Genomic DNA, 15,440 nt, shown 5'->3' on the forward strand with positions numbered 1-15,440 from the left:
GGTGACATGTTCAGGGGCATGACATAGCAACTGTGTGTGGGAAATGGGGCAATCCAATTCCCCTGAGCTGCCGTTTAAAAAAAAATCTGAGTGATTCTTAAATAAAAATAAATTATTTATTTAGCACTAAGTGCTTATTTATTTATATGTGAATGCCCGTAAAATGTAAAAAAAATATTTGATTTCAATTGACACTATAGATTGAACTAGATTTGGATTGACACTTTAACATTTGATTTGGATTGACAGTACAGACTTAATTGCTTTATTGGGGGGGGAAAACATGTTGAAATGGCAGTGACCAGACTATTTTTTTCTTTGTTTTTAAAATTCGCGTTATAGTGTTACAGCACTATAACTCTTTCAATTTGAGCAGTAATTTGCTAATTTTTTTAAAAACATTATAGCCAGAAAAGGGTTTTGCCGCTAAATAAAAGATCTGTTAGAAAAAATTAACAGGGGTGTAAAATGGTGCCTACCCAAAAGGTTATAGTGAATGCTAAATACATCACTGCTGCCCATGTGAAAACCACACCTCCTTAAAAAGGGTATCTATCTATCCTTGTGGATACTGTGCTACTTTTCCATCTTTCTAAAAAAAATGTTTATGATGTGGGGCTGCACAAAACTTTCATGCATGAGCAGTAAAGAGTCTACGGTAAGTGGCTAAGAGATAATGATAATAATAATAAACTGCTGGGTAGAAGCACCCACCACCATAGCAACCAACCACACAATATCATTCCATCAAAATGTCATGCTGTGTTTCCTCCCCATTTAATCTGGATTTATCATTTTCATTGGCTTTTTTTTTTTTTTTTTACTTCATGGATTTTCCATGGAAACGACTGAATGGGGAAAGAATATGGAGCTGCATTTTGATAAGGACGTCATGCACAAAACCTGCAAGCATGAGTAGGACTAAGTTCATAATCAACTGTCGTGTGGAAGTGTGCGCTGTTTCCAGTGGCCATTTTACATTTTATTAATCACTAATTTTCCCTCTCCTTCAAGGCTGAGCGTCATAGAATTCTATGGGACAGCTGCGGTGTACTTCCAGACTCACGTAAGGCAAACACAAGGGATGCTCGATCTATTGCCTACCTTTAAAAGCAGCTGGTATTTAGTAATCCTCTGGACTGGCTTCAAGAGATAAGCATCAAGTGAGAGTTTTTGGTCCAGTTTCCGCTGACATTCCTGGAAAACACAAAGGGAATGAAAGATGGGGATGAAATGATGTTAGTCTGAAAAAACTAATGCGATGGGCAGGGATGTCAAGTACTGGATTATAATTTAGTATCTTTTGAAATGGCGAAGCTTGTTGCTTTTACAATGCAAATATCCTTTCATGTTCACAAATGTAGATGTCCTCTGGCGGCTTCAGAAAAGTGGTTTCATGCAGCTTGAAATGAAGATTTCCTTTGAAGCATAACTAGGAACTGTATTTATATTAACCTGTGCTGGAATCTTGTCAGTCTCTTTCTCTAAAGGCCCATTAGGACAATCAATCCCTTTTAGCAACAATAAATGTCCAGTCGTTACTCATTCATTGCAGGGGAGCAATATGTGAAACTGCAAGTAGGAATGAGAGAGAAATTTGATTTGCTTCATCTTGTAATGCAAAAATCCCTAATTTTGCACTTCCCAAAACACTATGTGAACAGAAACAGAGCTGTCCTTTGAAATTCACACTTCTCCAAATTTTGCAGTGGAGTTCTTCAGCTAAGCAATGTGTGCATAATGTGTATATTAGGGGAAAGTGCATAAAATGCATATATTGGTGGGAAAATAACATACAAAAATGCATTACATTTGGGAAAGTCACTTGCAAAATTTGCATACTAGGGAAAATTGTATTAGAATGTGTGTATTAGAAGAAAAATTATGATATTTTTATGAGGACACTTTTTAAAAAATGCAGATTGCTGCAGAAATGTGGAAAACTGAAGTTAAGATTGGAAAAATTAGAATTTGATTCATCTATAAAGTGCTCTACCAAGGGAGGCTCACCTGGCACCTGGCAACTGTAGAGTCTCTGCCAGGAGCGGCTCACCCAGTGAGGCAGAGTCACAAGGGCCTCCTGGCAGGGGCATCACTGCCAATTACCAGGAGGGAAGAGGCTAGGAGGCATTAAGTTTGCGGCTGCATGGGTGCACCAGAATGGCTTCTCTGGTGTACCCATGGAGCCCCAATCTGCCCACCATGCCACTCCCGTTAAGCAGCAGTGATGCCACTGCCAGGAGGCTATTGCTGCAGTTCCACCTAGGGATGGACAGATCTGTCTGTTTCGGTTCTCTCATTTTCTCATTTTTCCAGTGTTCATTTCTCTACATTTCTACAGTGATCTGTGAATTTTAAAAAAAATCCGCATGAAAATTCTCCACCATTTTAGTGTGAATTTCTCCAAATAAACACATTTTTGTAGGCAATTTTGACAAAGGCACACATTTTTAAAGCCATTTCTCTTCATTTAATGCCTTTTTGCATGTTATTTTCACTCATGTATTCATTTTATTATTATTATTATTTATTTAATTTATTAGTCGCCCATCTGGCTGGTTGTCCAGCCACTCTGGGCGACGTACAAGATAAAACAATACATTAAAACATTAAAATTTAAAACCATAACAGTAAGAAACCTAACCCACCCCAAAAGCCTGCCTGAAGAGCCAGGTCTTCAAGGCCCGGCGGAAGCTTATCATAGAAGGGGCATGGCGGAGATCATTTGGGAGAGAGTTCCACAGGGTGGGGGCCACTATTGAAAAAGCCCTCTCTCTAGTCCTCTCCAGTCTAGCTGTTTTAACCGGTGGGATCGAGAGAAGGTCTTCTGAGGCTGATCTTGTTGAGCGGCATCCCTGACGATGCTGGAGGCGCTCCTTCAGATAGACTGGGCTAAAACCGTATATGGTTTTAAAGGTCAAAACCAACACCTTGAATTGGGCCCGGTAAACAACCGGTAGCCAGTGCAACTCCTTCAGCACTGGAGTGATGTGATCTTGCCGGCGGCTGCCTTTAATCAGACGAGCCGCCGCATTCTGTACCAGTTGCAGCTTCCGGACCGTTTTCAAGGGTAACCCCACGTAGAGCACATTACAGTAGTCTAGGCGAGAGGTGACCAGGGCATGTACTACCGGTGGGAGCAGATGGTTGGGAAAGTAGGGGCGCAGCCTCCATATCAGATGGAGTTGATACAGCGCCACCCGGCTCACAGCCGAGACTTGAGCCTCCATGGTCAGCAGGGAGTCAAGAATGACCCCCAGCCTGCGGACCTGGTCTTTCAGGGGCAAACGTACCCCATTGAGCACCAGGTCCACATCCCCCAGCCTTCCCTTGTCTCCCACAAACAGTACCTCGGTTTTGTCAGGGTTCAGCTTCAGCTTATTCCTTCCCATCCAGCCACTCACCGACTCCAGGCACTTGGACAGGGTTTCTACAGCCAACCTCGGTGAAGATTTAAATGAGAGATAGAGCTGCGTGTCATCCGCATACTGATGACATTGCACCCCAAATCTCCTGATGATTGCCCCCAGAGGCTTTATATAGATGTTGAACAGCATCGGGGAGAGGATGGAACACTGTGGCACCCCACAAGTGAGAGGCCAAGGATCCGAAACCTCATCCTCCAATGCCACTCTTTGGTACCTACTAGAGAGGAAGGAATGGAACCACTGCAATACACACTTTCCCCTAATATATGCATTTTTGTAAATGTTGTTTAGTTGGCGAACTGCATCCCAAAATTCTAATAAATGCGAATTTCGAAGGACAGCTGTGTTTCGGTTCTCATAGTGTTTCGGAAATTGCAAATTTGATAAATTCTGCTTGAAATGCAAATTGAATCGAAATTCTCACCCATCCCTAGTTCCACCCCACTGGTCGAGTTGTTCTCAGTCTTTCCCCCATACCAGACAAATATGTTTTTATTTGCTCTGGCATTCCATCACAGAAGTTGAATTGATGGACTAAATAGGATTTACCCATTCTGATAAATTTTTACAGTATATTTTTATACTGTTTTTTAGCCTTATGTTCATTTCATTTTAATTGTGGTTTTATACGGACCTTATTATTTTGTTGTTGCATGCCACCCTGTAAGTATTGTTGAAGGGAAAATGAAAAATCTTTTCAATAAAATAAATATAGCTGCCCTAGTGCAACTGGAAAAAAAAATCTTGCTGGCCAGCAGTACTTAGTTTCCTCCTGGGAACTGATAGGATGTAATGCTCTTAAGCTCTGGCATTCATTTGTTGTAAGTTTTGTTTAAGACAAATTATATGGTTCTAAATGAGTCAGACTCAAAAGTCTGCCAAGGGAATGCTACATATAACTCAGCTAAGCGTGGTAGATCATAGTAGAACACATTATGGCACTATCTCACTTAGTAAAGAGATGGATTCCCAAACTCTGAATTTATGTCTAATGAATACATGTATGCCTTATAAATAAATAAATGTAATGTATTTAAGTCTATTTCTGGCACGTATCCATTTCACATATGTTCATTCATAAGTCTGTACCATCATTTTTCTGCATCAATCCACTCATTTGCCAATCTGGGCTCCTACTAGGAGGAAGGGCGGGATGTAAATTAATTAAATAAATAATAAATAAATTTTAAAAATATTTTTAAAAACACACAAAAAATCACATCACTTTACACAAAATACACTGTTTTATATGCGTTTTACTCTAAATATGCATTTTTGCACACATTTTATCTTAAAATATGTTTTTTTAATATATTTTGACCTGAAATAGGCATTTTCATGTACATTTTGATATGGATATTTTAGCTGAAAGCTGTGTCACAAAACTTAGAGAAGTGCAAAACCGGGAGGATAATTGTGTTCCAACCTGAATATTAAGTAGGGTTGCCAGGTCAGAAGCATCCCAAAACCTGAGATTTGAGGGGCGGGCCCTAGTGATGTCATGGAGGCAGGCCTGAGTGATTCACGGGGCAGGCCCGAGTGATGTCACGAGGCGGGCCCGAGTGATAACATTAAGCATGATACATTAAGCATCAATCACAGTTGCTTGGAGCATACAATTAAAAAAAATCTAATTGGAACTTAAAATAGAAATCTTAGCTAAAAGATGGAGCCTGGGTAGGGAACATTTAATCTAGCCTACTTGCTTTCAACAAGCCTTTTAAGTTGAGACCTTATCCCAGTCTGTGTCTGTGTTGGAATTGCTTTTTAATATGCTTTTAAACCTTTTCTTTTTAAAAAAAGTTTTAAAAACTTTTAAAAATGTTTTTAAAGATGTTTGTCTGTTTTTATGATTTTTAAAGTGTTTTTAGTGCTTTTGTTTGCCGCCCTGGGCTCCTACTCGGAGGAAGGGTGGGATATAAATCAAATAATAATATAAATAAATAAATAACCTTCACTCACCCAACCCAAAATTTGGAACCATGCCACTTTAAGCTGTTTTGCAACTGTTTATACTTGTTTTATGGTTATTGGTTTTTCAAGGGATTTATTTCTTATTGTGAGCTGCCTTGGTTTCCAGTCACCAACCCTACCTCACAGGGTTGTTGGAAAGGCTCCATACACACACACACACACACTTGCAGGTGTAAAAATACACCCCATATAATCATTTATTGTCAAACCAGTTGGTCATTGAGGAACATTTTTTAAAAAAATCAGTATTAGTTTCCTACATAATAAAAACTGATACCTAGGTAAACCCTGCCTAATTGCTTTAAAAATAGGATTGAGGGGGAGAGAAAGATTTATTTATTTATTTATTTATTTATTTATTTAATTAAGCTTATATACCGCCCGACTAGCAAACAGCTCTCTGGGCGGTGAACATAAAAACATATACAATAATAAAATGTGCTATGTTTACTCAAAAGTCCCATTAATTTACAGCACAATCCTAACCATGTCTACTCAAAAGTAAGTCCTAATGGAGTTAAATGGGGGTTACTCCAGGTACATGGGATTAGCATTGCTTTACTCCCAGAAAAGCAAATATTGGATTAAATACTTTCATATTTCATAGCCCACTGCACACAAGAGAAAAAAAACTTTAAGCCATATTACTTACGCAAACTGCAAAATCTCAAAGCCACCATTTTCTGACGCTGAAATTAAGCCTAGGCATGCCTGGATCAACAAGTCACAACCCTGGCTTCATTTATTGGCTACAATCCTGAAAGGGCGGGGTTAGAGCCAGATCTTGGAAAAATTACTTTTTAAAACTACAACTCCCATCAGCCCCAGCCAGCATGGCCACTGGATTGGGCTGATGGGAGTTGTAGTTCGAGCTAGAAGGTGTTATAAAGATCTGTAAAATAGATTTAACAGTCGCGCGGGGAGTGGTTGATGTTTTGGTGTATATCTCGGGAACCAGACCACCCAGAAACTTAATTTTTTTAAAATTGAAGCTGACAGTTGGGAAATTAAGGGGTGCTAGCCATAGAACCAGAGGGGACCTCCAAAAACCAGAGACTCCAGCTGATAACTGGAGACTCCAGCTGAAAACCAGAAATCTGGTAACACTAATATTAAGCCCAGGAAGTATGAACCATGTCATTGTGTTTAAAAATGCAGACTGAAGAAAATCCTCATGGAAGCATCCTTAGTTTCAATTGTTATCTAGAACAGGATTTCTCAATGTCTAAGCCTAAGGCATTGGCATCCAAAGGAATGGGGGGAGGCAGGGATGAAAAATAAATAACTGAAAGGGGAGAGTTTCTCACCAACGGGGAGGGAGGCTAGTTTCTCTCACACACAAAAATTCAGAATAGTGCCTGAACATTTTGCATCCTATGTCAAGTTCTACAAATGCTAAAAACTTTTAAATGAAAACTGGGGATCTGGGACTTTTGGTTCATCCGTCCAATTGGTAACACACTTGATACACATGTTTTTATTTATACCTTTTATATTTGGGTTTTACCTACAACCTTGGAGGATATATTATGTACACTATTCTTTTTGTGATGACCTATGGTCTTAGAAAATAAATCATTCCTATGTCGAAAAAATTGGGGAGAGGGAGAAAAAGGAAGACTGTACTCTGACATATGTGTGCTTTTGGGGTCTATACACTCTTTCTGAAACCTGAGAGGCCTTGTGGAGCAAAAGACGTCCCTGTGCAGGAAGGACAGAGGTTCAAATAAGCAAGCAGGGATGAACTGAAAGCTATTTGCTATTTTCAAGAGGTCTTTAATTGAAACCAACAAATTCAGGTTGTGCAATTAAATTGGATTTGGCACTCCTTTGTAACAAATCTGCTTCCAAATAATAAAATTAAAATCAGACTTTTTGCAATTAGGAAAGTGACAGGGAAGTGCAAGCCTGGCACAACATTTTATTGAGGCAACATTGCATGACCTCCTGGTAACAAAGGAACAGAATTAATGCTCAATAAATGGCAGATGTTATATGAATGATCAATAAAGTCATCATTTAGAAGCAACCTCAGAGAGAGAAAAGTGAATGGGTGAGGCAGGAAGGATAGATGAATCCAAGCACTCAACAACCCTTTCCCTCTTTAGCATTGATAAGCACTAGATGCAAGAGTATAAACTTAATGAATCTAGGAACAGGAGAAATCTTGGATCGCTTGACTGCCTGGACCTATCTAAGCTCTACCTGAAAGAAGATACTGTCTCCACACTGTCTCCAGAGAGCTTCTGACCTTGGCTTGTTTTGACAATATTTTTCATATATTTGGAGATCTTCTTTCTAGAACAAAAAGGAAGTAAATAATGTAAGACAAAACAACCAGCTGGACATCGTCTTTCCCAAGTTATTTATTTATTTAGGCAATTTGTATATTGCTTCATATTTCAAATAAAATCTCAAATGAGTGGGAGTGGGTACGTGGCACATAGGGCCAGTTCAGACATAATTTCCCCTCCTACCTAACCATGGTTGACAAATAAGAGCCAGCCTTAGGATAATGCACTGCCTCTCCATTGCCCTTTTCTTCCCTGGAGCAGACTCCTCCCCTGCCCCCCCAACCATGGTTATAAAGTCCAGTGTTAAACATTGCTAAGGCTAATCAGGGTTCCCCTTTATTCAGGATCTGAACCGCTTTCAAATTTCAGAGCCTGCTTGAAGGAAAATCCTGGCTAGGCTATATGCCACTATTCAGACTACAGCAAACAGGTTTGTAGTGACGTTCATGGCCTGCTCACCACAAAGAATTATTAACCAGAATGAAACAGCCTCTCTGACTAAATCAGTCATGTGTGATTTTGGCCTCATAGGCCACAGGAACACTAGTAGGGCATTTCTCCAATAGCCACTGTGAAATAATAATAATAATAATAATAATAATAATAATAATAATAATAATGATGATGATGATGATGATGATGATGATGAAGAAGAATCATTTAGGAACATAGGAAGCTGTCTTATGTTGTTGTTATGTGCCTTCAAGTCGATTACAACTTATGGCGACCCTATGAGTGAGCAACCTGAGCATCTGTCGTGAACCACCCTGTTCAGATCTTGTAAGTTCAGGTCTATGGTTTCCTTTATGGAATCAATCCATCTCTTGTTTGGTCTTCCTCTTTTTCTACTCCCTTCTGTTTTTCCTAGCATTATTGTCTTTTCTAGTGAATCATGTCTTCTCATTTTGTGTCCAAAGTATGATAACCTCAGTTTCATCATTTTAGCTTCTAGTGATAGTTCTGGTTTAATTTGTTCTGACACCCAATTATTTGTCTTTTTTGTGGTCCATGGTATCTCCTCCAACACCACATTTCAAATGAGGTGATTTTTCTCTTATCTGCTTTTTTTTACTGTCCAACTTTCACATCCATACATAGAGATCGGGAATACCATGGTCTGAATGATCCTGACTTTAGTGTTCAGTGATACATCTTTGCATTTGAGGACCTTTTCTTTCATAGCTGCCCTCCCCAGTCCTAGCCTTCTTCTCATTTCTTGAGTATGGTCTCCATTTTGGTTAATGACTGTGCCGAGGTATTGATAATCCTTGACAAATTCAATGTCCTCATTGCCAACTTGAAGCTACATAAATCCTCTCTTGTCATTACATTAGTCTTTTTGACGTTCAGCTGTAGTCCTGCTTTTGTGCTTTCCTCTTTTAACTTTCATCAGCATTCGTTTCAAATCATTACTGGTTTCTGCTAGTAGTATGGTATCGTCTGCATATCTTAAATTATTGATATTTCTCCCTCCAGTTTTCACACCTCCTTCATCTTGATCCAATCCCCCTTTCAGTATGATATGTTCTGTGTATAGAGTAAACAAATAGGGTGATAAAATACACTCGTCTCACACCCTTTCCAATGGGGAACCAATCAGTTTCTCCATATTCTGTCCTTACAGTGAGTCAGAATATTGGGTCCATTATTGTTGACACTGACTGACAGTGGCTCTCCAGGGTTTCAGATGGGACATTCCCACTCCTACCTGGAGATGCCAGGGATTGTATCTGAGACCTTCTTTACGCAAAGCAGATGCTCCACCACTGAGCTACAAAATGGACTGCCTTCAAGTCAATCCCAATTTATGGCTACCTCATGCAGGCCCTCCCTTAGCCTGTGTGGGGCCCGGGGCAAAAGCATAGTTGGGGGCCCCCCATGTTAGGGTTGCCATATTTCAGTTCCACAAATCTAGACAGGCTAATATGCATATTATGCAAATTATTTGCATATTAATATTTGGATTGTCCAGTTTTGTTTTTGTGCCTAGGAATTACCACCACAAACTGGGGAAAGATGTGAGAAGTCTTTTTTAAAAAAAACTTTTTCAGCCTTAAATGCCTAGACTCTAGTTTCCAACACTATGAAATGTTGATTGATTGATTAAGAGGATTTATATCCTGCCCTTCTGCTGTTAAAAACAGAGCTCAGGACAGCTTACAAATATAATAAAAACAATAAAAATACACAATCAATATAAAAACATAATAAAAACACAAAATAGCAACAAACATAAAGTAAGTCAGGGCAGCAATACGGTTAACCATAACATATACAATATATTTCAGAGATGTGGTGGGTGGAGAAAAACAAGAAGCCAAAATGTTAGGAAAATGAGTATTTCACACTACATGCTCAGTTGTTACAGCAAGTTTTACAAGTTCCTCCAGTATTCCACTGGTGCAGGCACTCAGACATTCAAAGTATCTGTATGTTTCTTAGGTTTTATAAAAGCAGAGCTTTGCTTAACTCAAAATTTCTTCTCCCTTTGATCAACCACATCTACACATGTTCCACCTCCATACTCAAAATGAAACTGGGCCCGGAAGTGTACAACAACCTCACACATACCTTGCTAATTAGATTACCAATGCCAGGATGTCTGTCTTATCGACTACTCTCCTGTCCCCCCACCCCAATCATGAAAGACCCAGTCCTGGGCTCAGAAAGAAAATAAATATCTGGTCCTCTTCAAAGTACTGATAAGCCTCTTGTTTTAATTAAAATAATAATTATACGTTCTTGCTCTTATCACTAATGGGAGTTAATTATCTTGCATATGCTGCTGTTGCTTCTATGGCTGTAACGGAGTGAGATTAAAGATAAGTGAAATGCAAATAGGAAAAAACAACACAAAAGGCAGTAACACTTTCCTAAATGTAATACCATACCAACCAAAAACCAAAAATATGATAAATGAAGAAATATTTATACAAGCATGACTATCAAATATATTTATTATTTACACAAACTGTAAAGATATTATAGTGCAATCCTAGGTTTATTTATTCAGAAGCAAGTCCCAGTGTATTCAGTGGAACTTACTCAAACAGGGACAGAACTGCAACCTCAAGTGATAAGCAATTTCATTCACACAACCCAAAATTCGGAATCATGCCACTTTACGCTGTTTTGCAACTGTTTATACTTGCGTTTATGATTATTGGATTTTAAATGGCTTTATTTCTTGTTGTGAGCTGCCTTGGCTTCCAACCCTACCTCACAGGGTTGTTGGAAAGACTACACACACACACACACACACACACACACACATTCTGCAGATGTATAAATACATACAGCCCATATAATAGTTTATTGTCAAACCAGTTTCCTACAGAATAAAAACTGTAATACCTAAGTAAGCCCTGCCTACTTGCTTTAAAATAGGACTGGGGGGGGGGGACAGAAAGAGAACACAAACACAATTCTTTTTTACATTCACTCCAAAGTCCCATTGATTTTCAGCACATTCATAACCATGTCTACTCAAAAGTAAGTCCTATTGAATTCAATGGGATTTACTCTGGAGATATGGGATTAGCAATGCTTTTACCCCCACAAAAGCAAGTATTGGGAAGGTTTTCAAAACACTGCCCAGGATCTGACTCCTACACACAAGAGGGGAAAAAACTGAAATGTATATACTTACCCAATTTATGAGATTTTCAGATAAACGGGGGGGGGGGGGAACCACCATTTTCTGGCCTTGCAATGAGGTTTTGCAGACACTGCCACAGGTCAACCAAACACTTCACTGATTGGCTGCAATCCTGAACGGGTGGAGTTAAAGCTACAAAGTGCTATACAGTAATTTAAAAAAATATTTAACGGGGGGCTGATGTTTTTATGTATATCTCGAGAACCGGACCACCTAGAAACTTAATTTTTTTTAAAATTAAAGCTGAGAAGCCAGGGCAGCTAAGGGGCTAAACGGGCGCTGGGTGGCATGCAAAGAATCCAGGTAAAATCTGGCTAACCGGGCAATATGGTAACCCTACCCCACATTCAGGCAGGGAATTCAAACCTCCCGCCTAAAAGCTTCACAAACACCCGCTTCACAAACACCCGCTTCACACCTGATGAGCGGAGAGGGGGAAAACCGCTCAGGCACACAGCCGAAGAGCGGGAGATTCCCCAAGAGCAGGAAGTGGCTGGCGAGACTGCATGGCTTAAAAGAAAAAAAACCCACAGCCCAGCTTCTCATCGCCAAGCGTGGGGGGCTCCCCAAAGCAAGGGGCCAAGTGCCTGCAGGAAGAAGAGACCATCGCCCAAGGGAAGGAGAGGCTGCTGCTGTTGCTACTGTGCTGCTGCTGCTGCTGCTGCTGCTGTGGGACCACCACCTCCACCACCCTTCCCTGTGGGACTTCTGCCTGGCAGGACCAGGCCCCAGGTACCCAGCCAGCTAGGACTGATTCTCACCACCTGTCCCTCTCTGGAGGGATACATAAGCCGGCTGGCTGAGGTGGCCTGGGAGACCCAGTGCCTGCAGGAAGAAGAGACCATTGCCCAAGGGCAGGAGAGGCTGCTGCTGCTGCTGCTGCTGCTGCTGCTGCTGCTGCTGCTGCTGCTGCTGCTGCTGCTGCTGCTGCTGCTGCTGCTGCTGCTGCATTTTTTTATTTATTAATTGTATTTGTGTGTTCTGTGTGTTCTGTGTGTTCTGTGTGTTCTGTGTGTTCTGTGTGTTCTGTGTGTTCTGTGTGTTCTGTGTGTTCTGTGTGTTCTGTGTGTGTGGATTAGTGTGGAGTGAATGATTTGTATGATTGTTTTGTGTATGTGTATTTGTGTATTTTTATTATGTGTCTGGGAGAAAGGATTCCATCCTTCGTGGGGGGACTTTCGGGGCCCCCAATTAACATAGTGATGGGTAATGGGAGGTATGGTGTTAGGAGGAGAACTGGCCAGGTAAGGGGAACTTGTCCCAGACAAGTTGTGTCTGTGCCTTGTTCCGGTTCTCCTCTTACCCACAGGATTGCTGGTTGTCCTATCAGCCAGCTCTTGGATCTCCACGTGCTGCTCTTGAATGCCAGGTCGGTACATAATAAAACCTCCCTTGTCCATGATTTAATTCTGGAGGAGAGTGCCGATCTGGCATGTATAACCGAGACCTGGGTGGGTGATCAGGGAGGAGTTGCTCTTTCCCAGCTTTGCCCACCCGGGTATGCGGTTCAGCACTGTGGTAGATCTGAGGGCCGGGGAGGGGGAGTTGCTGTGATCTATAGGAGTACTTTCCCTCCCACACAGCACCCTGTCCAGGCAGCGACTGGTCTGGAGTGTCTCCACCTTGTATTGGGCCAGGGAGACAGACTAGGAATACTGTTAGTGTACCGTCCACCTTGCTGCCCAACAGCTTCCTTAGCTGAGCTGACGGAGATAGTCTCGGAGGTACTACTGAGATCCCCTAGACTTTTGGTACTGGGGGATTTCAATGTCCACGCCGAGGCTGTCTTATCTGGTGCAGCTCAGCACTTCATTGCCTCCATGACAACAATGGGGCTGTCTCAATTTTCTACTGGCCCAACGCATGTGTTGGGACACACTCTTGATTTGATCTTCGCCACTGGTCATGGAGACGGTGATCTGGAGGTGGGATGTTTTTCATCTACCCCATTGTCATGGACAGATCACCGCTTGTTGAGATTTAGACTTACAGTAGCTCTTCCCCTCTGCAAAGGTGGAGGACCTATTAGGTTGGTCTGCTCCCGGAGTCTGATGGATCCTCTTGGTTTTCAGAGGGCCCTGGGAGATTTTCGGCTGATAAGACTGGTGCTCCTGTCGAGGCCCTGGTCGCACTGTGGAATATGGAGATGACTCGGGCTATTGACACGATCGCTCCTGCACGCCCCCTCCGATGTAGAGCTCATACAGCTCCGTGGTATACCCCTGAGAGTGATGAAACAAGAGGGGAGGAGGCTGGAGCGCAGATGGAGGTGAACTCCCAACGAATGTAACCATGCTTTGGTAAGTGCCACCAATAAGTTGTATATGAAAGCGGTAAGGACAGCGAAAAAACTTTATTTCGCTGCCTCTATTAGGTCATCCTTATGCCGCCCAGCGGAGCTTTTTAAAGTGGTGCGGGGGCTTTTACACTCTGGCTCTCACAATATTATAGAAACATCTGAAGCCCGCTGCAACGAAATTGCTGGACACTTTCAAAATAAGATTGCTTGCATCCGTAGGGACTTAGACTCCGATGTTGTGACAGATGAATCCAGTGAATTGTCCGGAGCACGGCCTTGTCCTTTATTATTGGATGAGTTTCAGTTGGTGCAGCTCGAGGAAGTGGACAAGGTGCTTGGAATGGTCCGGGCAAACACGTCTGTTCTGGACCCTTGCCCATCTTGGCTAGTGAAAGCTAGCAGGGCTGGAACTACCGGCTGGGCCAAGGAAGTGGTTAATGCCTCCTTGAGAGAGGGAGTAGTCCCTAGTAGCCTCAAGGAGGCAATAGTGAGACCTCTTTTAAAGAAACCTTCCCTGGACCCAGATAATTTGAACTACTACAGACCGGTGGCGAATGTCCCCTTTTTGGGCAAGGTTTTGGAGCGGGTGGTTGCTAACCAGCTCCAGGTGCTCTTGGATGAAATCGATTATCTGGATCCGTTTCAATCTGGTTTTAGGCCCGGTTTCGGCACTGAAACAGCCTTGGTTGCCCTGTATGATGACCTTTGTCAGGAGAGGGACAGGGGGAGTGTGACTTTGTTGATTCTCCTTGATCTCTCAGCGGCGTTTGATACCATCGACCATGGTATCCTTCTGAGGAGACTCGCGGAGTTGGGAGTTGGGGGTACTGCTTGGCAGTGGTTCCGCTCCTACTTCGCGGATCGTCGCCAGAAGGTAGTGCTTGGGGAACATTACTCGACACCCTGGACTCTCCATTGTGGAGTCCCTCAGGGGTCGGTTTTGTCCCCCATGCTTTTTAACATCTACATGAAGCCTCTGGGTGTGGTCATCCGGAGTTTTGGAGTGCATTGTCATCAGTATGCTGATGACACGCAACTCTATTTCTCCTTTTCATCTTCTTCAGGTGAGTCTGTTGATGTGCTGAACCGTTGCCTGACCGCGATAATGGACTGGATGAGAGCTAATAAACTGAGACTCAATCCAGACAAGACTGAGACACTGTTGGTGAACGCCTTCCCCACTCAGATGGTGGATGTGCATCCTGTTCTGGATGGGGTTACACTCCCCCTGGAAGAACAGGTCCGTAGTTTGGGGGTCCTTTTTGACCCTTCCTTGTCTCTTGAGGCTCAAGTGGCCTCGGTGGCACGGAACGTGTTTTACCATCTCCGTTTGGTAGCCCAACTACGCCCCTATCTGGATGGCGACGACCTCGCCTCAGTTGTTCATGCTCTGGTAACTTCGAGATTGGATTACTGTAATGCGCTCTACATAGGGCTGCCCTTGAAGACAGTTCGGAAGCTTCAGCTAGTGCAGAATGCGGCAGCTAGACTATTGACGAGGACCAGTCGGTCTTCGCACATAACTCCTGTTCTGGCTTGCCTGCACTGGCTACCTATTTGCTTCCGGGCGAGATTCAAGGTGCTGGTTATGACCTATAAAGCCTTACATGGCGTGGGACCGCAATACCTGGTGGAACGCCTCTCCCGTTTGAACCTACCCGCTCACTTCGTTCAGCATCTAAGGCCCTCCTCCGGGTACCAACCCATCGTGAAGCCTGGAGGGTGGTTACTAGATCTAGGGCCTTTTCTGTGGTGGCCCCCGAGTTGTGGAATAGCCTCCCTGAAGA

The 15,440-nt window shown here is 42.5% G+C and overlaps 1 protein-coding gene across 1 annotated transcript in view; it reads right to left on the minus strand.

The window, feature by feature from the left end:
• MCF2L2 (MCF.2 cell line derived transforming sequence-like 2) overlaps positions 1-15,440 on the minus strand; it is a 283,600-nt gene that overhangs the window by 66,968 nt on the left and 201,192 nt on the right. The window contains exons 19-20 of the mRNA XM_061637410.1: positions 7,608-7,700; positions 1,105-1,197 (exon numbers count right to left, since the gene is read on the minus strand). Coding sequence (XP_061493394.1) covers positions 1,105-1,197; positions 7,608-7,700 — 186 coding nt within the window. The remainder of the gene's footprint in view (positions 1-1,104; positions 1,198-7,607; positions 7,701-15,440) is intronic.

The sequence above is a fragment of the Rhineura floridana genome, chromosome 7 (genome assembly GCF_030035675.1).
Source record: "Rhineura floridana isolate rRhiFlo1 chromosome 7, rRhiFlo1.hap2, whole genome shotgun sequence".
In the NCBI taxonomy this organism is placed as follows: domain Eukaryota; kingdom Metazoa; phylum Chordata; class Lepidosauria; order Squamata; family Rhineuridae; genus Rhineura; species Rhineura floridana.